This window comes from Dipodomys merriami, unplaced genomic scaffold (genome assembly GCF_024711535.1).
Source record: "Dipodomys merriami isolate MVZ:Mamm:240054 unplaced genomic scaffold, mDipMer1.0.p SCAF_68, whole genome shotgun sequence".
NCBI lineage: Eukaryota > Metazoa > Chordata > Mammalia > Rodentia > Heteromyidae > Dipodomys > Dipodomys merriami.
The window spans coordinates 4324918-4350616 of NW_027206268.1; the positions used below are offsets into that span (position 1 = coordinate 4324918).

At 45.0% G+C, this 25699-nt stretch overlaps 1 protein-coding gene across 9 annotated transcripts in view; it reads right to left on the bottom strand.

Moving 5' to 3' along the window:
* Nmnat3 (nicotinamide nucleotide adenylyltransferase 3) overlaps positions 1-25699 on the bottom strand; it is a 62143-nt gene that overhangs the window by 370 nt on the left and 36074 nt on the right. For 8 of the 9 annotated variants that reach the window (XM_070005510.1, XM_070005516.1, XM_070005509.1 and 5 more), the window contains 3 exons: positions 18687-18870; positions 17178-17257; positions 10938-12399 (listed from right to left, as the gene is read on the bottom strand). In XM_070005510.1, the coding sequence (XP_069861611.1) occupies positions 12017-12399; positions 17178-17257; positions 18687-18870 (647 nt within the window). In that variant the 3' untranslated portion in view covers positions 10938-12016. Of the gene's footprint in view, positions 1-10937; positions 12400-17177; positions 17258-18686; positions 18871-25699 lie in introns of those variants that run through there. The other variant, XM_070005518.1, reaches the window with a different exon arrangement.

A 25699-nucleotide genomic window follows, 5' to 3' on the forward strand; every position in this document is an offset into this window, starting at 1 on the left:
ACTAGGAGGAGACTGGGAGGGGAAGAATTGAGGTGTGTGGGGGGGGGGAGAACCCCTCTCTACTGTCCCTCCAGAAACAGGAAAGCAAAAGTTGATGTTATTTGAAGTGCCTCTGGTGGGGGAGGGGGAAGCTCTGGTGTGGGCTCAGGTTAGAGACCCCAGCTTTATGCAAATGGAAGCAATCACCTCTCTGGGCTCTCATCTCCACAGGGTTCAGCGCTTAGCCTTCTCTTAATGTATTCCCGCTGCTTCCAAGGTTGTACAATGGAAGTCCGGTGGTTGTGCAGAGGGGTCCCATTGTTTATCCTGTGGGGTTCCTGCTAACCGACATTTAGGTGGTTTCTGATTCTACCATACCGCCTGGAGGATCACCAATCACATGTCACCTGCCACCCCAGCAAGCGTGTCACAGCGCTTGAAGACTGCTGTCTTTGCCACCGAGGAGATGACATAATCACAGTGGTTGACTTTTCGACCCTCTCTTAAATTGCTTGGCGCACATATCATACAGCATAGGTGACAGTAGTGACATTTTCTCCACCCCCACCCCCCCAGATGCATGACCCTCTTTCTCCTAGGGAGGAAGCGTCTTCCCTTGGGGAGTGGTTTAGTATCCTGTGTAAGATGTTTACAATGCGTCTTTAGATCCCAGAGCACCCCACAAAGATGCCTTCAGACATAGTGTGGCCAAGCTGGGGGGTGGGAGCAAGACCACCCTGGTCTGAGTGTTATGGCCATACCTCCATTCCCCGCCCCTCCCCCGCCCCAGCCCTTTCTACCTGTCCTTTCTCCAGTTCTGGGCTGCTCAACTGTGGGAACTGGCTGACATCACGTTGCTACTTTTCAGACATGCAGTGTGGTTCCCTGTGTTCAAACATGGCTCTGGAGCTACACAGGACAATGGCTGGCATCAGTCTTCCCCTGTCCATCATCCCAAATGTGTGTGAGCTTAATGTCTAACCTGGCCGTTTCCTTGTGTTCACCATGGTGGGGAAAGAGAGCCCATAGCGTCCTCATATTGAGGACCTACTTCTTTGACTGCCAGGTTCGTGAATATTCACAAATGTAAATGAGGTACAACACTGACAGGTCCCAGAATCTTAAACCCATTGGGGGAGGTGGCTTGAGCATTTACGATGTATTTCTTGAGTAGAAAATGGTTGTGAAGAGTGAACCAGCGGCCTTCCATCTTACCTCTCATACAATTACATGGCAAGCATTTCTATGGATTATGACACACTATATGAAAAAAGTCTTCCTCTCTCCTCCTCCCTCCCCTTCCTTCCTCTTGCATTCACTGGATGTGGCCACGTCATTCTGACATCATTGCTTCCTTCTTCTCAGCTCCTTCTCTGACTCTTTCACAATCACATTGTGTGATTACATTGTGACCATCCAAGATAATCCAGGATAATCCCCCCAATCTAGTGATCTTTAATTTTATCACACTGGCAAAGCCCCTTTTTCTCTGTGTTAGCTAGCTTTCCATTAGTATAGCAAAATACCTGGATGGCTATTACATCTCACCCTTGTAATCCCAGCTACTCCAGGAGATGTAATTAGGAAGCTCAAGGTCATAGGCCAGCAGGCATAAAACATGAGATCCTACCTGAAAAAGAGTGGGAGAGAGAGAGAGAGAGAGAGAGAGAGAGAGAGAGAGAGAGAGAGAGAGAGAGAGAGAGAGAGAGAGAGAACTAAATTTTGAAAAAATGGGAGTGTGGCTCAAGTGGGAAAATGGTTGTATAGCAAGCATTAGCCAGCCCTGGGTTCAATCCCTCCGGGTTATTTTGGGTCCCAGTTTTGGTGGTTCCAGTCCAAAGATCCGGTAGACCCCTGGCTTTGAACCTCTGGCAAGCAAGCCTAATGGTAAAGGTGAAGAGCCAGAAGTGCTAATGAGCCAGAACAATTGATTAATCAGATGAACGAATCGGAATGACAAAGTGGAGATCAGGCTGAGGTTTTACCATCCCTTTCAAGGGCATACTCAGTGACCTACGAGCCTCCCTCAGTACTCTGATGCCCAATAGTTTCACTCCAAACACAACACTAGGGAAACAAGCCATTAGCACACTGTCTCTTATGAGACCTTAATTCAACCACAGCAATAACATACTTGCAGGTCTCCTCGTTAGCACACAGACACCTCTGGGAGGGCTTGTTAATCAACTTGCCCATCAAGGGCCAAGAAAAGTATCATTCAGGTAGTGAAAAAGAAGCTGGGATTACAGACATGAGGCATCATATCTTGGCAACACAGGTCTTTTATAGCTTATCTCTCCATATTCAACAGAAATGTACTATATTATCTAACTGCCCCACTCCTGTCTTAAACAAATGATAATATCATATGCACACAATTTCTCACAGACAGACCTTCTGTATTTTAAGGAAGACCATAGTTTTATTTATTTCACCCTGCTCCTTCAGATTAAGTGGAGTGACACTCTAAGGCCAGCTGGGGTGACCGAAAAGGTAGGCAGCATCCCTTGGAGAAGAGAGGCATTGGGGAAAGCAGGAGAGATGGGATGGAAGGAGCCTGGAATCTTCGCTCATAGTTCAGGATTTTGCAGAAGTAATTGTTATGACTATATTTGGGGCTTTGCCCGATGGTAGAATCTTAGATAAGAAGAGACACTCTTCTATGTTCTCCAAGGAGAATGAAGTCTGGAGAGATCTTGTGACTTGCTCTAGGTCATGTGGGTAGAAACCAGGACTGGAGTCTGAATCTGTGTCTCACCACCATCTGATCCCAAAGTTCAAGATCTTAACCCCATGTTTTGGTCTTCCAAGTGAAGGAAGAAAATCCACGGGGATCCCAGCCTGTTGGCTGTGATAAATAAACCTATAGCAAGGAATCCCAGAGAGGAAATAAGTCTCCCAAGCCATCATTAATATGGAAGGAGAAGTTTAATCCCATGTGAAATAAAAACACAGGGCATATAATCGAAGCAGAAAAATCTATAAACTATTAAAGATTAATGTACCTTAGTGAGGCTCGGACCAGATTTAAAAATAACAAATCTCACCAGAGCAGTGTTTTTGTGATCTGGGGGCAGACTGAGACAATGAAGAGATGAAAGGGAAGCAACTGGTCAAACACACATTGATTTTCAGGAAGCACGTGACTCAATCCTCTTAGGCCTTCCGGTATGTGATTACAGATCAGGGCTCATGCTGACCTCTGACCAGGAGAGATCACACTAGGACTAGCTCCCAGCCCCCAGCCCAGGTCCTGTCTTCTGAAAAAGCGATAGAGCGAAAACATGGTTTTTTTTATTTTTTAAGACACCCATAAAAAGAGAACACATAGGAGCTGGTTGACATGGGAACAAAGATTCTTTTCCTGATGTGTGTGTTGGGGAAAGAGGGGCCGCATACACCTCAGGAAGGTCTTAAGTTCACAAGTTGGAGGCCAGCCCAGGTTACAAAGGCCCAAGACTCTGTTTTCAATCATCCTAACAGTAACATATAATAATAATACCCTTTTTGTTGCTGACCTTCCTTCCCACTCTACCCTGCTCATTACTTCTGGATTGATGGAGTACAGTGAAATGACCAGGGCTGGGATTTTAGAAGCAATCTGATTTGGAATCCCAAGGCCACAATTCCCTGTTTGTGTGACTGGCTAAGTCACTTAAGTCTCTGAGCCACTGCCCTTACAGCAGTGTAGTTTTGAGGAGTATAGCACACATGTCCCTCATATGGGCTGGTCATCTTTTTCCTCGTCATTAGAGGCCCTCCGCCATCTGGCTGCTGCAGCCATCCCTCCATGATTCCCTTCTTGAGCTCGGGGCTTTGACTTCTCTGCTCTCACAGCTAAGCCATCAGCAAGATCCCTGTCCCAGTTTCATCATGATCTTTCCCCTGAATTCCAGGAGCACTGACCTTTCCCTGTTCTCCCAGTCATGCGACGTGCACAGCCCGAGGTAGACAGAAGTCTCTCTCCCATGTGTATCCTGGTGCTTGTGTGTGCACCCAGGCATTGTCTGGGTAAAGTGGGAGCTCTCACCAGCACCTGCCAGCCCACCTGGCCCAGGTCCTGACTGCAGAGGATAGACAAAGGACCAGCACCAGGGGCCACCGCCACAGCACCACCCTGTTCCCCTGCACTGTGTTCTGGCCACGGCAAGCAGTCCTGGCCCACCACCTCCAATAGCAGAAGCAAGATGAATGCTTGTGGGCACATAATTGGCCATCCCTTTGTGGTTCTTTAGCACATAGCGCAGGAGTTGGAAGTACCTGTCTTTGCCTTCCTGCCTCACATCCTCCTCCCTTCCATACAGAAGCCTGGTCCAGCCTGCCAGCCAAGGGCACAAGGATCAGGGCAGACAAATTCATCAAAGGCCAGTGAGGGTGTGGGGGAAGGGCACCTGCACACTGGTGTTAGGAGGGGAGAAGCGGAAGAGGGAGAAGATGTGGCCATCAGGACAAACTCTATTTTGAGGGAGAGGAGGGAAGGAGGGACGTATGTAGAAGGGGAGGGAGAGGAAGAAGGTGAGAGGGACAGGTAGAGAGAAATTGGTAAGTAGGTATGTAGGTAGATAGATATGGAGGAGGGGGAGAGATGGAGAGGAGGAGTTATGAAGAGGGAGAGAAGAGCCCGGTGCTGGTGGCTCATGCCTGTAATCCTAGCTTTTCAGGAGGCTAAGATCTGAGGATCATGGTTCGAAGCCAGCTAGGGTAAAAAAGTCCATGAGACTCATCTCCAATGAACCACCAGAAAAACCAGAAGTAGGGCTGTGGCTCAAAGTGGTAGAGCATTAGCCTTGAGCAAAAAATGCTCAAGGGACAGTGCCCAGGACCCAGAGTTCAAGTTCCACAACTAACAAAAAAAACCAACCTTCCCCCCCACCTTCAAAAAAAAAAAAAAGCAGAGAAGGAAAAGGAGGGAGGAGGAGGAAGAAGAGGGAACAAGGAACTGGGAGGGGGTGGGGGGTAAGGAGGAAAGGAAAGGACAAAGAAGAAGAGAGAACTTTCTAGTTTCTCCTGAAGCTTGTATAGGTCCTATCCTTGGTACCTTGCAATTGCTGACATTCTGGTTAAACTCGATGCTTCACCCCCTTCTTGAGGCTTTTTAGTTTAAGGAGTTCCTCCTTGTCTAAGAGAACAGTCTCCTTTGCCCGAGGTTCCCAGCAAACACCAGGAAGGCTGGCCTGCAAACTGCTGCAGTTGCTTGCCACTTCTCTCAGTGACGCATGGGTTCCTGGAATTCTTTATCATGCATTATCTATTGAAAGAAAGACACGGGCTTTGCTTTGACTTGTGTCAAAGATAATGCAGGTGATTCACCAAGAGAGAGCCAGGCATTTGAGTGGTTCTATGACAGGCTGCTTTTAAAAAGGAATTCCACTTAAAAAAAAAAAAAACCCAACACATTTAGTACCCACAATCTGGTAACACATCTATTAGACTAAAAAAAATGCACATACTATTTGACCCAGCAACTCAACTCTTGGGAATCTGTCCCACAAAAGCATTGGCTTAGAACAGTTTATGCAAAAGGATACTTGGTGTAGCATTATTTGTAGCAATAAACAAACTAGGGGAGGAAAAAGAAAAATGTTGCAGATAAGAGCTGCCTATACTAGTCCTCTGAATATGGAATTCCATCTAGTCCTAAGTATAAAAAGGCATTATGTAGGTAAGCATGCTTCCCAGCAGTGTTTTACTCAAAGTTAAACTGGTTTGTTTATCTCAGGCTTCCAAACGCTGTTCAGATATTATCTCATGAAACATTTACGGGGGGCCTGAATGAGTCAGGTGCTATGTTGGGGCAAGAGCCAGTGGTTTCATTCATAGCAAGTAACAATGATCAGGAAGGAGAAGGGGGAGTTGGAGAAGGAGAAGGAGGGTGGATGCACGGTAAGAGATATTGGAAAAAACCAAGGGTGGATGGATCAGAGAGGGGGGAGAGAGAGAGAGAGAGAGAGAGAGAGAGAGAGAGAGAGAGAGAGAGAGAGAGAGAGAGAGAGAGAGAGAGAGAGAGAGAGAGAGGGAGGGAGGGAGGGAGGGAGGGAGGGAGGGAAGGAGGGAGAGTAGGTAGTGTTGTCTATGCAGGTCTTACGACTTTAAAGGACTAGTTAGAGGAAGCTCAGAAAGGATTTTAAAAAAATGCTTTGATCAAAGTATAATTTAAATTCCACAAAATTTATCCATCTGATGTATTGTCTTTGATAAGCTTCCTCCCCACCCCCCTTCCCAGTACTGGGCCATGAATTCAAGGCCTCGAACTCTCGATTGGCTTTTTTCATTCAAGGCTGGCTCTCTATCACTTGAGCCTTCTGACTTTTTGCTGGTTAACTGGAGATCAAAGTCTCATGGACTTTTCTGCCTGGGCTAGTTTCGAACTGTGATCCTCAGATCTCAGCCTCTTGAAGAGCTAGAATTATACATGTGTGAGCCACCAACGGCTGGCTTTAATACATTTTAATTTATACAGATGTGTAACCATCTCTCTGATCTACTTCCAACATTTCCATCACTCTGACCCTCTCTTGCAAATTCTTCTGTGTCCACTTGCAGTCAGACCCCTCCCCCTCCCTTTTGCCTCCAGGAAGCCCCCGACTGCTTTCTGCCTGTTTTTTTTTTCCTAGAAATTTTGTATAAATGGAATCACAGCCTATGTCATCGTCTGTGTTAATGTCTTCTGCCTTAAAGCATGTTTGTGAGCTTCACAGCTATTACTACTGATATCCTTAGTTCTTTTGAAGTTACTGAACACTATTTGCTATTATCTGGACCCCAAATATCCCTGAAAGGGCCATGTGTTGAAGGCAGTCTCCAGCATGTGGCACTATCAGGAAGTAGTGGAATCTTTGGAGGGTAGGGCTAAGCAGAAGGAAGTTAAGTCACTAGAAACATGCCCTACATGCATTGGGATACTGAGCCTATTTCTCCTTCTTCCTCTTTCTTGGCTTCCGAGCCACCATGAGGTGAGCAGATCCCTCTGCCACAGGTTCCCCTCCAGGTGTAAGTCTTTGTCACAGACCCCAAAGCAATAGGGTCAAGTGACCAGGAAGTGAAATCTCTGAGACAATAAGCCAAAACAAACCCTTTCTCTTTATAAGCTATTCACTATAGTAACGGTCTCAGCTATTCACTATAGTAAGGAAAGTGAGCACAGTAATCTACTCGTGGGAAGTCTGTGTTTGATAATCTGGAAATGTTGAGACTAGAGGATCTTTAGGGCCCCTTCTAGTTCTCACAGTCGGCACCACCATAAACTAACTCTTTTATAAAAATGTTATTTCTCTATTGGCATTTGGACATGTCTGTATATTGTATAACAATGTACCTTGATCGGACTCAACCCCCTCCATCTCAACCAATCTCAACCAGCTTCACTGTTTCATTTGCACATGTACATGAAATATTCTGACCATATTCACCTCCCTCACCCTCTCTGTTCACCCTCCCCTTCCCACTAGTACCTACACTCTGATCGGATGTGTTTCACTTTTCTAATATTCTTTTGTTTTGTTTTGGTCTGTTGTGGGGCTTGAACTCAGGGCCTGGGCATTGTCCCTGGGCCTCTTTATGCTCAAGGCTAGCCCCCTACCACTTGAGCCACAGCACCACTTGTAGTTTTTGAGTGGTTAATTAGAGATAAGAGTCTCACAGGGACTTTTCTGCCCGGGGTTGGCTTGGAACCATGATCCTTAGATATCAGCTTCCTGAGTAGCTGGGATTACAGGTGTGAGCCAAGGGTGCCTAGCTCTAACATTCATTTTTAGTAAAGAGCATGTTAATTGTGTAAAGGAGCTTTCACTGTGTTATTTCACAAATATAGCTGACACACTTTAATCAGATGGGCCTTTCCTCCCCCTCTTGCATTCCTCAGACCTCTACCCTTATCATTCAACAGCTTCGGGTGAATTTTGTTCTGCTGCCTGAATTCAAATATGCAAAGTATTTCGGTATTGAGGAGCAATCCGTATTGAAGTTATTTTTTAAAAAACAAAACTAGCATATTCAGAGATATGCACCTAAGTTTATCACTCTAGATTGTTTATTTGTCAAATGTGTGTGTGTTTTCATAATACTAGATGGTTGAGCTAAGAAAATAACTTCACAACTAAAATTGAGTGCAGTCTATTCACAGAGCCCTCGGGTGAGAAAAGAAAGGGCAGAGCATTGTCAGCACAGGAAATGTGAGAGCAAGGATAAGGGAATTCATATTCATGTATTAACCCAATTACCAAATGCACCTTGCCAATCCGGAACACTATGGGTTTAAAATGGGATTTCACATCATTTCGTCCCAAGTGACACAGAGAGTATTATTAATGAAACATTCTTTCCCCAGGCAAGGCTCCGGTGGAGCTCCTCTCAAATGCAATCACAAGAGAGCCTTTATTTAAGGTTGGAAATTCTATTTACCCAAGAGCCCAGATGACTATTCCTCTGCTCTTGCAAAACAAACAAACAACAACAAAATAATACCCTGGCAAAGTAGATGCAAAAACTAACTGAAGGGATTGGAAAGAAATGTGAAATCAGGAATGCAGGTCCAGGTGGACCTACTTGCATCAGAAACATAGCCATAACGTATTTTTCTCTGCTGCTAAAAAAGAAAAAGGGAGGCTACATGTATCAATGTGACAAATGAAACAGAAATTAAGGTGTGGATGTGTATGTGTACTGGGTTTGAATTCAGGGCCTCTCTCTTGATAGGCTGATGCTCTACCACTTGAGCCATGCCTCCATCCCTGCTTTCTGCTGTTTCTTTAGAAGGTCCTTGTAAACTCTCCAGGCTATCCTCAAACCACAATCCTCCAGATCTCAGCCTCCTGAGTAGCTATGATTATAGGCATGAGCCATTAGCATCCAGCTTGCATGCGTACATTTTGAACAGAGTAGGCTTTGTTGTGTGGCTTTACTTTGGGCACAAGAGAACTCCTCAATAAATGTGATTTAAGGAAATAAACCCTGAAGTTCAATAACAACAAAACTCTGGTATTAGCACTGAGGATTCATCCAGGGATGGATGGATCCTGTGTTTTCACAGGAGAGCTGGGCACTAGTGACTCATGCCCGTAAATCTTAGGTACAGGAGACTAAGATTGGGAGGATCAAGGTTTGAGGCCTGTAGGGGGGAAAAACAGTTCAATAGGAAAAGCCTGTGTGATGGTATGTGCCTGTCATCTTAGCTACAGCAGGAAGTACCTGTCCTCCCATTCCCCTCTCCTTCTCCCTGCAGTGCTGGGGTTTGAATTCAGGGCCTTGTACTAGCTAGAGAGGTCCTCTACCACTTCAGCCTTGCTCAACGTCCCTTTCTGCTTTCTTTTTTTCTGATGAGTCACATGAGTTGGTTCGTTGGTTGTATGGTTTGTTTTTGTTTTTTCCTCAGGCTTGGATTGTGATCATCCCACTTCTGTCTCCCATGTAGCCGGGACAACATGCACAGCTTTTTTGTTGAGCTGGAGTCTCGCTAACTTTTTGTTCAGGTTGGTCTTGAGCCTTGATCCTTCCATCTCCACTCCTGAGTATGGCTAGGATTACAGGTAGGAGACACTGTGACTGGCTCCTCCTTTACATTCCCTATTCCACAGTTTGATAATGTTTCACCAGGAATCTGGAAGAAGCTATTCCCTAGGGTGTTGTGTAATTTCTATGTTACACTTGGTTTATTAAAAAATAAACAGAACAGCTGAGCACTGGCAGCTCATGCCTGTAATCCTAGCTACTCAGAAAGCGAAAATCTGAGGATTATAGTTTGAAGCCAGCCTGCACAGGAAAGTCCATGAGACCTTTATCCCCAATTACCAGCAAAAAGCTGTTAGCAGAACTGTGGTTCAGGTGGTAGAGCACCAGCCATCAGCAAAAAAAGCTACGGGACATAGATCAGGCCCTAAGTTCAAGCCCCAGTACCAGCATCGTGTGTGTGCGCGTGCAAGTACGCACGCTTACACACACACACACACACACACACACCTACATGCACATATACACTTGGGATGGGCACTGTTCTAGACCAATGAATCTTATTAAAAAGCTGATTCTGAGTCAGAAATTTTCAGTGGGGCTTGACTTTATTTTAACTAGCCCCCACGGGGCACAAACACTGCTGGCCTGAGACTACCTGGAGTACTAAATTTCTAGGCACTTGGGATATATAATAGGCAGGCAAAATAAAAATCCTTTGACCTTGGGGAACTTCTCATCTGTCTGGAAGCAAACTGAATTCAAAGAAGGCTGAAGTCAGAGCCCTCAGAGTCTTAGAAAAATCCCAGCTGCAAGAAAGCTTAGGGGGTTAATCTAATCAAAGCCCAATTTAGGGTGTGGAGACACTGCTGGTTACAGTGGGGAAGGCAGTTAGTCAAAGTCCCTCTGTTTGCTGTGACAGCTTTAGGACAAGGCTATTTGACCCCCCCATTCCTCTGAGTTACCAGTGTCCTCAGCCACCTCATGGGGGGAGGAACAGAGCCCCAATCATGGAGGAAAGTCTGTCATAGGAGGGTCCCACTGTCTAGATTTGCTCTGTATCTGTTTAGAGACATACGAGTAAATATGGAATTAGATCCGCCCCACCTACCTTTGTTTTTCTGCATTACTAACTGTGAAGCAAGGATGAGCCAGAGTAGAACTACTCAGGAGCAAATTCAGAGGGCTGGCATTCCATCACAACACTACACCCATTAAATTAGATCAATTGGAACCTGTTCCTAGTTTGGGAGTGGGATAACAACTCCTGACAGCATCTGAGGGGGCTCCTGGGCTTTGGCTTAGAAAACCATTACGCATGACACACCAAAAAGCAATCCCTTCCTCAACTCACTTCCAGGATCTGGGACACAAACTTTTCCATTCATGCCAGTTGTATTAGAGCAGGAGCAAATTTCACCGAGGAACTAGAAATGCAAACAGTGGGGGGTACACCAAACATTAATAATGTAACAAAGGCAGGACAGAGAAACTTTAGTACTTTTTGATGTCACTTTATTATTTATCCCTTTGCCAATATTCAAACAGGCAGGCAGGCAGCAATAAACCATTGAGAAAGAGAAAGAGAGGAGGGGTTGGGGGAAAGAGTGTCTCTGTACAACAGATATTCGACATCTGGTTTACCTCAGTTCTTCTGGGAAATCTGGAAGTCAGATGCCCTGGCATTTATAGAGTATAACAATGTTAAAAATGACTTGTATCCAAAGTATTGCCTGATGGTCTGACTTAGAAAGAGGTCTGTTCAAGTTTTATGGAAGGCTAGTATGCAGGCAGACAATGTTTTGATAAGACAGGGTGCAATGAAAGTTTTAAAAAAAAAGGCTGTCTCCAATTTCTTTTATTTTTCTTTCTTTTCTTTCTTTGTATGCTGGTACTGAAGCTTGAACTTGGGGCCTCACATGGACTTGCTTAGCCTTTTCTGCACAGGGCTGGTGGTTCTACCACTTAAGCTGCACTTTCACTTGTTTTTTATTTGTTTGTTTGTTTGCCGGTGAATCAGAGGTAAGTGTCCCTTGGATTCCTCTGCCTGGGCTGGCTTCAAACTGGGATCCTCAGATTTCAGCCTCTGGAGTAGGTGTGATTACAGGTGTGAGCTGCTGGTGGTGCCTGACCGGTTGCAAATTTTTGACCCTTCATTTAGGATGATTCCATTTGAAACAAGGATGTCAGCAAGGGTCAGTAGTTAGCATCCTGTCACATCCTGCCAATCTAGACCAGCAGGCTGTACTTGGTCCTTTAAAAACGTCCTCCAGCAATTCTGACCTGACCCTCAGGGGTCCACCATTAGAATGATATTCAGCGTGCATCCCATAATTTCCATTTACACAAAATAAGAGGGTCTCCTCTTCCAGTGGCCTAATCCTAAAGACCTGCTAGCTACAGGGAGATGGAATTGTATGATGGCAGAAATGTAAAAGCCAAACATCCAAGCAAAACCAAATCCTGAATGGCAGGGTTGTGGGGAAGGGGGTGTGGAGACGTGGCTCAGAGAGAGAGAGAGAGAGAGAGAGAGAGAGAGAGAGAGAGAGAGAGAGAGAGAGAGAGAGAGAGAGAGTGCGTGTGTGTGTGTATCCTAGCTTGTGTTTCCTTTGCTCCGCTGGCTGCTTCTGTCTTTCCAGGAACTGTCCGTGGTGTACAGGCGGTGGTGCTTAATGTAGGCAATGACGGCATCAGGCAACAGGTACTTCACACTCTGCCCTTGACTCAGCGCTCGCCGGATATATGTGGCACTGATCTCATTCTGCACGGGCTCCTGGGCCAGGTAAATATTGTGCTGGTACTGCTGGAGGATGGGCAAGTCTAAGATGTACTCTTTGGGGTCGTGACCCGCCCGACTCACACACACTAGGCCAAACTTCTCCACAATTTCCCGGATGTGTGCATCCTTCCAGAGGTTGGGGGTATGGAAGGTCTTTAAGATGTCTGCCCCACAGAGGAGTTTCAGTTCAGGCACAGCTGCAAAAACAAGGGTGGATCCCAGCAAAGTTACCAGAGGAGAAGGTGGGGGTGAGGGCAAGGGGCGGAGAATATATCACTGCCAGGAAAGATCATGTGACATTCTGCTGGGAAATCTCACCAATGATTTTCTTGGAAAGGGTGTTTGTGACTTAAAATGGGTGTACAGGAATCTGAAGTGATTTCAGGGTGTACAGTTGTAACTAATGATTGAACCAACACATCTTTTGTTTAGTATTGGTCAAAGTGGCCAAGTAATACAAAAAGAATTTTTTTTGTAAAACAGCAGGCATCTGTTTCTGTGACGCTCGTGTGTGCGTGAGTGCGTGCGTGTATGTGTGTGTGTGTGTGTGTGTGTGTGTGTGTGTGTGAACTAAGGCAGAGAACTCCAGAGGTGAACATGCTGTCTCTTAAAGTCTACTTCCTGATGGAAGGAAAGGTCTTTAAAGCCCTACAACCAAGTTGTGACCCCTGAACGGTTTACTGCCCTCTGTTGTCCATTTCAGTCCCAGCCCCATTGTTATCAGATAGCAGGTCCTGTCACTTTTATATAAAATCTCCTCGTAAGGAGTAATTATAAAAGCTGTATAGATAAACAAGATTTCTAAGACCCCTCCCACCCTGGCCTAACACATTTGTTTCCAACAGAGAAAGCAAAGCTGGAGAACAACTTATCAATGTGGGGATAATTCTTTGTTATTTATTCCAACACAATGCTGACTGCTGATGATAAAAACGTTTGTGTTTATGAGTTACTTAGCATGACACTATTACTAAGTGCTTTATGTGTAGAATGCCACATGACCCTCAAAATGAGTATATGAAGAAATCACAGTTGTGACCACTTTGCACAGAAGTAAACCGAGGCAGAGAGGGAACCAAGGTCTTTAGCTCCTTAGAGAAGACTCCAGGCTTGGGGGGGATTGGGAGGTACCAGCAACTGCTAGGGTCTGCCGCCCCCTGCCGGTAGGAATCTGTATGTGCACCATAAATGGAAGCCCTGGCCCAGTGCATGCCTTTCTTGGGTGGGCCTCACCTGAAGAGCAAAACCAGGTTACACACTAGAAGCATGCTGTCGGACTTCTGCTCTTTCTGGAAGCAGAGCCCAGCTTCAATAGATGAAGGCTAGGGCTCCTTGAAGGTTGGTTTGTTACCACCAAGCCTAGGTAAGGAGAGGGATTCAGAGCTACCATACCTGGGGGAAGAGCTTGGTGTGAACATCGGGGTTCCTCTGTGGTGAACCAGAGGATTATTCAAGATGTGGGAGGAGATGGATTTTGCTGGCTGCAAAATGGACAGTGAGAGGCTGGCAAAGTCATGGGTAGTGGGTCTGAGGTCTGCCTCAGTTGGGTACCTATTGTGTGGGGCTGGAACCACCACTGCTTCTCTGGGTCTCAGTTTCGCCCATTCAAAATACAATAGGCACTAGACTCATTCAAATCAACAGATGTGATTACAGGAACACACCTTCCAAGTAACTCTAGCAGCTTGACACCAGTTGAAGAAACAATATGGGAACATTCCTTCCTTCCTGCATGCCTGGATTCTTAGGTGTTAACAAACTAACACTTTAGAGTCAGACTTGTTAAGAATCAGGTTCTGCTTCTGCTATTTAGTTAACTCGTGTGACCTCAACCTTAAAATGAGGAGGCCAATGATTAGAACAGTATTTGGCACATAGAAAGGGCTATATATTTCAACTGCTTTTTATTCACCTATTAATTTGTTTATCTAGCAACCCACTTATCAAATAACCATTCAACATTTATGAATTATCTCTTAAACATATGGACTTTTAAAAGATCAACAGAATTGTATGTACAAAATATTTGATCACTCGCAGTTTTTACTAACTTGGGCTGGTCTCATTATGCAGCATGTACATGTGGATGAATACTAGATTACAGACAGCTCTGAGGTTTTACTCTAATTTCTTTTTTTCCTTACTTTTTATTGTTATTATAAAGGTGATGTATAGAGGGGTTACAAGTACATAAGTCAGGATATGAGTACATTTCTTTTTGGACAATATCATCATTTCCCGTGCTCTCTCCTAGTTTTTCCCACCCGTCCCCACCCACAAGTTGCATAGGTCATTTTCAACACAGTGACTAGTGAAAACCACTGCCGCATTCCTCTGTGTCCCCCCCCCCTCCGCTTACCCTTCCAAAAGGCAGATACATGAACAAGCAAGACAAGAAGAAAAAAATAACAAAAAATACTGGAGCTCATTTTGGTAAGTATTATGTTTATATAATCAGAGGCACATAGGCATTGTGCCTTTATGTTCCTCTCCTAAGAATATTTTCCTTTGGTCTCACGGTGTGTGAATGACTAGAGTCCTGTATAATTTATCATGTCCCAATGTATTTTAGATTTAGCTTCCACATATGAGAGAAAACATGCACCATTTGTCTCTCTGAGCTTGACTTACCTCACTTAACATGATTTGTTCTAGGTCTATCCATTTCCCTGCAAATGGTGTAATATTATTCTTTCTAATGGCTGTGTAAAATTCCACTGTGTAGAGATACCACATTTTTTTTTTGATCTGCTCATCTATTGTAGGGCATTTGAGCTATTTTTACATTATTATGAATAGTACAGCAATGGACATGGATGTGCAAGTGTCTTTATGGTATCCTGGCTGGTGATGTTCTGGGTGGTATGGCTGGATAATAGGGAAGATCTATGTTGAGTTTTGTTTTGTTTTGTTTTGTTTTGGTCCGGTCGTGGGGCCTGAACTCTGGGCCTGGGTGCTGTCCCTCAGCTCTTCAGCTCAAGGCGAGTGCTCTACCACTTGAGCCACAGCACCACTTCTGGCTTTTTTCTTTTTGCTTATGTGGTGCTGAGGAATCGAACCCAGGGCCTCATGCAGGCAAGGCTCTACCACTGAGCCACCTTCCCAGCCCTATGTTGAGTTTTTTGAGGAACCTCCAGACTGCTGTCCAGGATGATTATACTAGTTTACATTCCCACCAACAATGCAAGAAGGGGTTCCTTTCTCCCCACGTCCCTGCCAACATTTGTGGTTATTCGAATTCATGATATTGGCCAATTTAACTGGAGTGAGATGAAATTTCAGAGTTGTCTTAATTTTCATTTCTTTTATGGCCAGGATGTTACTCTAATTTCTTATTTACCCAACCTCTGTAGTAGAGCAGGAGACTAAGGTCTGATCTGTCAAACAATTAGGTCTTCCCATGAGCGGGGGATAGTTAGGTGATAGACATTTAATTCCAGGTCTCCTAGGAGCCCAGAATATACCCCTGCTATTCCCCTAGGTCAGAGAATAGAGAAGACACCCCTGTTATTTTCCCAGTGGGTTTTGTGAAGACAGTTTTCAAAGATCAGCTTCAATGTTAGGTGCTATTTGATTCACTAACAATGGCACAAAGGAGTACCATTCAATCTGGGATTCTCCTGGAGAAGACAAGAGCCTGGATGTCCTCTGTTCCCCAAATCTAACTCATATCTGCCAGGCAGGTGGTGCCTGCCACTCCACAGAGCAAATCTATGTAGGTCTCACGCCCACCTCTTCCAAGACCCTATCTCTGAGCCATCCCATCTTCAAGCCTCACAAAGGCAATTGCAAAGCCCTTCACAGGGTCACTGTCAAGTTCTCAGATGGGTCACTCTGTTCGAGTCTAGAACATGTAATGTCAAACAGGAAGGCAACATGACAGGTGCTAACGGTGACACAGTGACAGAAACAGGATGGCTGTGGCAGCTGGGCCAGTGTGGCCTTTGAGTTGCTCTGGCTTTGGAACTGGAAAATTCCACAGAGTATGAGGAAAGTACTATGAGGCACTGTCATCTCTGGATGTTTGTCTGTGTCCTCAGTGAATGACATTGAAGAGCCCTGGATATGGATTTTTTTTTTTTTTTTAGATCTGCAGGTACCCTGAAATCCCCCTGGAGGGCTATGGGCCTGTTTCTTCCAACTGTAAGTGGAGACAGTAAAGTCTATGGTACTGTGGGGATTGTACTATATACTGTCTGCCTGGAACCACGTTTGAACACAGCTACTAATGGGGGTGCTGCCCACAGCCCTTGTCCATTGCACACACTCAGAAGCTGGGGGAACATCTAGGTCTATACAGGATACCAGAAATGAGGGTGGGAATAGGCTTCAGATAGGCAGCACCTAAACTAACCATTCGGAGTTACATGGACAGAGATGAGGCATCTGCTTTTTTTAAATTTTAATGAAAAAGGGACTCTCTGAGAGTTGTACTCAGCCCTGAAGGTCAAGGGCAGGCAAAGCTGTCTCACACAGTCACACCCAAGTGGCCCTAGAACGCAGTAAGCCCCGTGGCTTTAGGTTAGACCACACAAGGCTGTGAATATCAGAAGCCTCAGGTAAGGCCAACTGCTGGTGGCCAGGAGTGTTGAGACCAGTGTGTAATTTGCAACAACACACAGCACTGGACAATGCAGCAAGGCTAAGACTTTAACACTACCACCACCAAAGACCTTAACACCACTTACCAGCTTATCCCTAAATGGCCCTGCTGATAATCCATAGTAATCCGTGTCACAGCACATGTCACATGGGGTAGGCAAACCCTCTGGGCAGCAAATCCCAAATGGGCACAGCAGTGGTATGGTGGGTGGCTCTAAGCTGAACTTTGAACCTTGGGAGGGTCACCTCAACCAGATGGGCCTCAGAGTCCTTGTGTGTCCTGAGGCTGGGCCCCAGCCATCAGCAGCCATGACTGCATCAGTTCTCACAGTATCCAACACCACCCCTCTGTAGACAAGGGGTCAGCACCTACCTGCAGGGGCTTTTGGTGCCTTGCCAGTGTTCTGGGCTTCCATCGGGGGTGGAGATCTGAGCAGTTCCTGGTGATGATGCCTGTGGTATGAATACACAGGATTGAGTGTGCTGTGTTCCAGGCCCCAAAGCCACGGCTCCCCTCCCCCGCCCCCTGCCAACAGGCTCTCAGAGCTTAAGCTTCAGCCTACTCCTTCACTCATTCTGCAAATACTCAAGAGCCTCCTCCCTGCCAGGCATCGTGCCAGGTACTGGGACAGAAAGTAGATGCCACCTGGGTCCTTACAGAGACCTAGTGAACACAGTTGATTGTTACGTGTGGCTGGTGAAAGCTGCCAAGTTAGCTTCGTTCTATTCTTTCTATAATTTCTCAGTGAATCATATGAGTTGTGTTGAGCAGGAGTTGAGGATGGGCTACTACAGACACACAGACAGACAGACAGACAGACAGACAGACAGACCGACTGACCGACTGACCGACCGACCGACCGACCGACCAACCAACCTACCTAAGTTCAAAACACACGTTTTAATTTAGCCAGCAGGGATGGCCATAGCTTTCATGAAAGGAACTATACATTAAGCACTTGTACAGTCTAGGCCATACTTAGCTCCAAATAAACTAAACTGGATTAAAAATGCAGTGATATGCATGGGCTCATGCCTATAACCCTAGCGACTCAGGAGGCTGAGATCTAAGGCTCGTAAGTTTGAAGCCAGGCTGGGCAAGAAAAGCCATGAGATTCTTATCTCCAATTAACCACCTAAAAATCCAGATGGGGAGCTGTGGCTCAAAGTGTCTAGAATGCTAGCTTTGAGCAAAAAAGTTCAAGGACAAGAGAAAACCTCAAAGGACAGTACCCAGGTCCTGAGTTCAAGCCCCATGACTGACAAAAAAAAAACAATAAAATGGCCAGGCACAGGCAGGTCACTCCTATAATACTGGGGATGTAGAGACTCAAAGGATTTTAGTTCAAGGTCAGCTCAGACAAAAAGTTTATAAGCCAACCCCTCCAATAGCTGTACCAATAGTTGGGTATAGTGACAGATGTCTGTCATCCCAGCAACAGCAGGACGCCTAAGTGACCTAAGTAGAGGATTTTAGTCCAAGCTGGCCAAGGCAAAAGATCAAGACCTGAGAAGAAAGGGCTCAAGTAGTGGAGGAGCCTATTTGAATTCAAACCCCACCAATGCTGGAAAAACAAAATGCAAGAGGATGATGGAAAAGAGCCAGAGCCTGGCTCCCCCAGTGGTTGGCTATGGACCCTGGGCAATGACTTCAGGTGAGTGTGGATGGTTCTGAGACCCTTCCACCCCCAGCCTCGGGTAGGAGAGGGAAGGAATTCATTCCCAGCAAGTGCTCAAAGCACTTCCCATATGACTGTCTAATTCTATCACCCATGTGGCACGGGCAGCCTTTTAAGCAATTTATCTTTCTCGAATCATGAGATGCCTGCAGCTCCTTCCCTCATCACACACAGGGGGTCACTGCACAGCCTTTCCTGCTTACCTCAGCACCTTCACCGTCTCCATCCACTGCGCCTGCTCACTCTCCCAGGGGTCCACGCGGATCCAGTCGGATGTCTGCAGGGCCAGCCGGGCCATGGCCACTCGGTGATGGGAAGCCACCAGGTCTTTCTTTCTGTAGTGGTCACTGACAGGTGAGATGATGCCCTGGATCACCTGGTATATCCCTAGGCAGAGGAGAACAGTGATGCTGGAGGTTCAGACAAACACTTGGCACTAAAAATCTCTGATTTGTCTTGGGTGGGGAAGAGGCCCTGGCATTGTCTCCCAGGTGGTCCAAAGGCTGGGGAGAAGTTGCAACCTCAGTGACTTCATGCTTTACCACAGTCTTCTATAATCCAGAGCAGCCCTTCTGCAGGAAGGAAGGCTGCAGAGCAATGAGGACAGAATATGTTGGAGGTAAGTTACAACGTACTGTGTGGGGTAAATCATCTATTAAGTCATAGCCCGGAGTCGGTGGCTCACGCCTGTAATCCTAGCTACTCAAAAGGCTGAGGTCTGAGGATCAGATGGGTTCAAAGCCAGCCTGGGCAGATAAGTCTCCAGGCAGCCTGGAGACTCTTATCTCCAATTAACCACCAGAAAACTGGAAGTGAAGCTGGGTCTCAAAGTGGCAGAGTGCTAGCTTTGAGTAAAAGAGCTCAAGGATAGCACCCAGGCTCTGAGTTCAAGCCCCATGACCAAAGCCTTGGCTCCAATGGATTCTTTTTGAACCCAGATCCTCCTGCATATAATGTAAGCACCCTACCACTTGAGCCACTCCCACCCCCAGCCCTTTTGCTTGTTTCTTTTGCTTTTAAGACAATACCTTACCACACTTGCCAGGGCTAGTCTATAACTTGTGCTATTTCCTGCCTCTATCTTCCCAAGTAGCTGGGATGACAGGTACACACCCCCACAACCAGCTCCAAAGAGGATCTGAAGGCTGAAAGATGAGGGGATGGGAATTAGGAAGAACCAGGCTTGGTGGGTGATGAAATATATGTCCTGGAGGGATGAGCTGTCAATGGAGGGGAAGTATATTCAAGGAACAGACCCAGGCTGAGCTGGTTTGCAGTGAAATCTTCCCTGCGGACCTTGTGAACCTATGGGGAATTCAGCTGATGAGAGATACACTAAAAATCAGGACACCTGTGCAGGGGGACCCCAGATGGTATTAACTATACTATTATAAGAGACGTTTCCTAGCCAGGCACTGGTGGCTCACGCCTATAATCCTATCTATTCAGGAGGCTGAGATCTGAGGATCTGAGGTTCAAAGGCAGTCAGGGCAGGAGAGTCCGTGAGACTCTGATCTCCAATGAACCACCAGAAAACCGGAAGTGGCGTGGTGGCTCAAGTGGTAGAGCGCTAGTCTTGAGCTGAAGAGCTGAGGGACAATGCCCAGACCCAGTGTTCAAACCCTACGATGGACAAAAAAAGAAAAAATAAATAAAAGAGAGGAGTTTCCTGCTACCTCTAGTTTTAGGGCTTCCTTCACATGTGAATATTGCATTTTATCAAATGCTTTTTTTTTGGGGGGGGGGGAGTCTATACCTCTTGAAATAATTGTGATTTTTTTTCTCTCCTTTGGTCAGTTAATATAGTGGATTGCGCTGATTAATTTTCCAATCTTCAACCAACATTGTATTCCTGAGATTAAATCCCACTAGGAAGAGATACCTTATCTTTTTTATGTATGGATGGGTCTACTCTGCTAGTTCTTTATAGGAAGGGAGACAGGTCTATAACTCTCTTTCCTCTTTCCATCCTAATCAGGTTTTGGTATCAAGGTTATACTGGCCTTACGGAGTTTACTGGCCAGGGGAGCTTTCTGAATTCCAAGCCGACAAAACTAAGTTTTTCTCATCAATGAGATCTTTGGAGTCTGGAGCATCATTTGTACAAAAAAAAAAGAGTTTAGACTGCTGGTATAAGATGGTATGGATTTTAAAAAATTTCTTCAGTATACTTTGTGGCAACTTACACCTGTCTAGGTTTTTGTCCACGACCCAAAAGATTTAAGATTTCCTGACCCATGACTCTTCATGAAGGGCACAATAAGGTGTTTTACATTTGAATCATGTGCAGTGAAAGCTGGGTCATTCCTAAAGTTGTGTGTCTCTTTTCTCTTTCTTCCTGCAGTGTTGTTAGAGCATGGTTGTTTTATTAGTCTTTTCAAATAAGTCTTTTATTAGTCTTTTCAAAGAATAAACATATTGACTTTCTCTAGTATATGCTTGTTTTCTGTTTCACCAAGTTTTAAAAATCTTTTTAAAACTTGGTATTCTTTTCCTGTCTTTTTTTCTCCTGCCTTCTTGTGACATCTGCTCAGCTAATGAATGAATGTGCAATCTGCGATTAGCCTTATTTACTAACTGGAAGATAGAAGATCTTCGACATATTTTCTATCCTTGTTAATCTGGGTTGTTCTGGGTGTTCTTCCTGGAAACTGCTTCAAGGCATGGTAGACACTAGCTGAGGACTAGAGATGATGCTCAGCTTCTGACCTGTAGAACTGGGGCTCCTAGAACTCACTTCAGAGGTACCACTTGTAAAGGTGAAAGCTTTCATTTGTATGAGCCAGGATGTGGAAGGGGAAAATGGTTAAGTTCTTTTAAAAATCACAAAGCAAGCTGGACAACCAAGAGCTCACACTTACAATCCTAGCTACTGAAGAGGCTGAGATCTGAGGATCATGGTTCAAAGTCAGACTGGGTAGGAAAGTCCATGAGACTCTTCTATCTAATTAACCATACAAAAAAATACAACCAACCAAACAAACAAACAAAAAAAAACAACAAGTGCAGCTATAGCTCAAGTGATAGAGCACCAGCCTTGAGAAAGCTACGGGATAGCACTCAGGCACAGAGTTCAAGCCCCAGTCCTGGAATCAAATAAAGAAAAAGAAAAAGAGAAAGAAAAAAGAAAGGAAGGAAGGAAAGAAGAAAGGAAGAAAGGGAGAGATAAAGCAAAGAAGAAAAAAAAAAGCTAAAAGTAAAGCCCAAGAACTCAGAGTACAGAGTTTTACACAAATACAGAGGCAATCAGAAGAGGAATTGTAAAGATAGAAATGAAAAGCCATTTGTGGACTGAGGGTAGAGGAGATATCTTCAGCAGCAGAGGTAGAAAAGAGGCTGGAAGAAAGACGTCTGGTTCAGAAAACTGACACTAGGTAAGGCCTGCTCCCCTGCTTCTGTTACCCTTCATCGGTCGATAAGCCTGGGTGGTGCTGAAGTCAGAAGGCTATAGTTAAGGAGCCCACTTGGCTCCTGTTTTGCCTCCCTCTTGGAATTCTGGGAGGAGAGTATCTCACCTTGCAGCAAACAGTCTCAGGTAGATGAATGAAGAGAGGAAGGGGGGCGGGTGGAGAATTGGGTCATAACGTTCAATATGTATCCTGTGAAACTATGAAAACTGAGGGAAGGGGTGGGAAGGGGTGGGGAGACTGATGAAAGGGGGTGATACTGATCAGGATGCATTGTACTCATAAACTGAGTGCTGAATGATAATCCCTTTATACATATAGTTAAAGATAATAAAAATACAATTTAAAAAACACCCCCTTGCTCAGCTTCTGCGAAAACTCCCAAGACTCCGTGAATGTAGTTTTATGGACAGACCCAGTCAGGTTGTTCTGCTGGGCATCTCTGGTCCCCAGGTGTCACTTAGGATGGCTGAGCTCATCCTGCCAGCACAGTTTTGCACACTGAGAAATCAATGTTTGGGGTGTGTGTGTAATAGCATCCAGGGGGAAATCAGAGAGAGAGAGAGAGAGAGAGAGAGAGAGAGAGAGAGAGAGAGAGTGTGTGTGTGTGTGTGTGTGTGTGTGCGCGCGCATCCAGGGGGAAAGAGTCAATAAAAATAACAATTTGAACTAAAACTTCTGCTTGCCCTCTAAATGTCCATGAGTCTGAGCCCTTTCCCTTCCTTTCTGCTCTTGGTCAAAATCCCAGTGGTGCCTTTTAGGTGAGCCATCTCTCCCTCCACCCTCCATCACATGTGGACAATTCTCTTACAACCCTTTGTGGCCAGGCTCAGCACTTGTATGATAATGATCTGCCTGCCCTCATCTTTCCCAAGAGACTCAAAGTTCCTGAAGGGCATGAACTTGAACTTGTCTTTTCTTTCTAGGAAGCAGGCACTGCACACCAGTTAATCTGAAGTAATACCATCTGTACCCTGGGGTTATCAAAACAATACCTGGCTGTGATTTTAACATGACAGCGAGCATTCCCTGTTTATTTCTTCCTTCTCTCTGGAAACTAGCAAGGTAGCATTAAGAAAATAATGATGAAATCACAGCAACAACAGGGATAGTTTAGCTCAGGGGGCATTCATCTCTTGCTGTTTACTTGCCTTACTATATTTATTACATATATTCCCTATAGTGTATTGTGACTGTTACATAGGAAGCCTCATGCTTGGGCTGGTTTATTTTGAAGCTAGGTTACCTTACTGAACTTGTTAGTTCCATATAGTTTTTTTGAAGGCTTCTGGGTTTTCTAGGGATACGGTAACATCACCTGAGAATAATGAAAACTCAGTTTTAATTCCTTGTTTGTAGCAATAAGTGAACTATGATATAACGAGGGACAACTATCTAACACTGCTATTTCTGAAGTGTGAAGCCATTACCCATCATGCTGGGGAGAGATCCTTATAGTTCGAATTTAGTAAGACAGTTAGAAAAATTCCTGGGTAGACACTGGATTTTATTGGATGACTTAAGTATGTATTGAGATGATGATTTAGGGTTCATAAAAAATATATGTCATCTTAGTAATATGAGATATTAATAGGTATCTTTATAGTATATTGTCCTTGAATACCTGGGATAAATGCTACTTGGTATTGCTGAATTAGTCTTTTATTAGCAATTTTATAACTGACGACTTTATACGGGTGTTTTGCATACACAATTATACAGTTAAACACTAGCTGTAATACCACAAAAATCCTATCCAATTTTCTCTGTGCTGGAAAATGGCTGTAGTAGATTGAATTATTGGTCCCAATCCCTCACACTGCCATTACAGCTTAACACAAGGGTAGATATATTTCCCCACCCCTTGACTTTAGGCTTGGCCATGAGACTCGCTCTGACCAATAGAATATTAGCAGATGGAATGTAAATAGAGGCATAGAACTTGCTTGTTCGGTGGAGCTTGCAATCCTGCACCTGGGCCACATTCTCTGAGAAGAATATTCCAGGTGGTCGCCACCTCTCCCATTTCCCATTTTTTTCCTAGATCCTGGAACAGGTGGAGAGGAATGTATTTGTCCCAGCTAACTCACGGATCGGTGGCCAACTGCTTATTCTAGCATGCCCCCGTATTTGATGTTTCGAATGCAGCTGATATCTTATATAGAAATAACAAACAAACAAAAAAGGTATATGCAAGCATCCACATACTTCACATCTTCAACACCTACCTGGTTAGAATTAGATAGCTCATGAAGAGTTTAAGTTCAAGGCATATCTCAGGTACTCAACACTGGATGCTGCCTCTACTTCTGGGCCCAGTGGGCTCAGTAGAGGAGAGAGCTGGGACAGGATGTCTTTTCCAAACATGACCACAACATCATGTCCCAGCCCCAGGCTTCTGGAGAATCTGGGCTCTCCCCCATGAGACTCCCTTACCCAATAGTAGAAGTGACAAGTAACTTCTATCTTGGGGATTCTGGAGTACTTAGCTTTAGAATACAGGCACCATACTATGAAATCCTAAGCTAGCCTATGCAGAGAGACCCCAGAGGGTCTGTATTATGGTCTAGATATCCAGTCCAGCCGCCAGATGTGAATGAAGAAATCTCCAGATGAGCTCTGTCTCCAGCCATCCAGAGTCAAGCACCCTCATGATACTCTGTCCAGTTTCCTGACCTACTACCAAAACACTCAATTTATACCACCAAGATTGGGGAGGTTCAATATGCACTAAGTCCTAGTTACAGTATAGTAAACAGGAACACAGATTCTAATAGGACACCCAAAATGAAGGGTTAGGATTTGAACCTGGGTCTGTCTATGCTTTTCCTATTCTACTGTCCTGATGAGAGGCTGGGAAGTTTGGGGAGGCGGTAGCTAAGCCAGTGAGGGACAGAGAGGACATAAGACAACCCTACCTTTCTGTGAGTGACCTGGCTTTAAAACAGATCCCTCCAGGGCAGGATAGAGAAACAAGCTCCTTGTGAACTGACCTGAAAAATACAACTATCTCCCTCTGCAAGACTGGAGTTCAATCAAATGTTACTGCTGCTTAAAATTCCAGCTGCCTTTCAAACCACAAAGCCACAAAGACATTAATGGCAATTCCAAAAAATGTAAAAACTTCATTATTTTCTGAGAGAACCCCTTGGCACATCCATCAGCATTTTATTAATAATTACTATACATATTTAAAACAAAACCACATGTATCAGAATGACTGAGAAAAGCATCAGGGAATTCTCTGCTACACTGGCCCAGGAGAGCACAGACAGATTCCATCCAGATTTGGACAGACTTACTTCCAGGACTTCTGCTGGGAGAAGCTCAGGGTCCTCATGGGTGAGAGCACAGGCACAGCCAGAGCCCCTGTTCATTTCTGCACTGCTTTGTTCACTTGCTTTTTTTCTCTTTGACTGTGCTGGCTGAAAAGCACATTGGAAACAAGGCCTTGAAAGGCAGAAATCTATGAAAGATGAGGAGCAACTGTAACCAGTGTCGGGAATGGAATAAGCAGGAAAGCTGGGGGGATAGTAGAAGAGAAAGAGAGAAAGGGAGAGAGGAAGAGGAGAAGAAGAAAAGGCCAAGATCTCAACCAAATGGTATGTATGCTTTCAAAAAGATACTACTGTGATTAAACTGACCCTCCAAGGTTAAGCCTGGAAAGCATGAGGTTGGAAAGGCTTTAGCTTTAGAACCATCTGGGCAAGCTTGCTATAATTTCCTCATCCAATTCTACGCATATTTAACACATTTTTTTTGTTTGTTTGTTAGTTTCTTCAGCCAGAGAGCTCTTAGCCTGTGCAGCC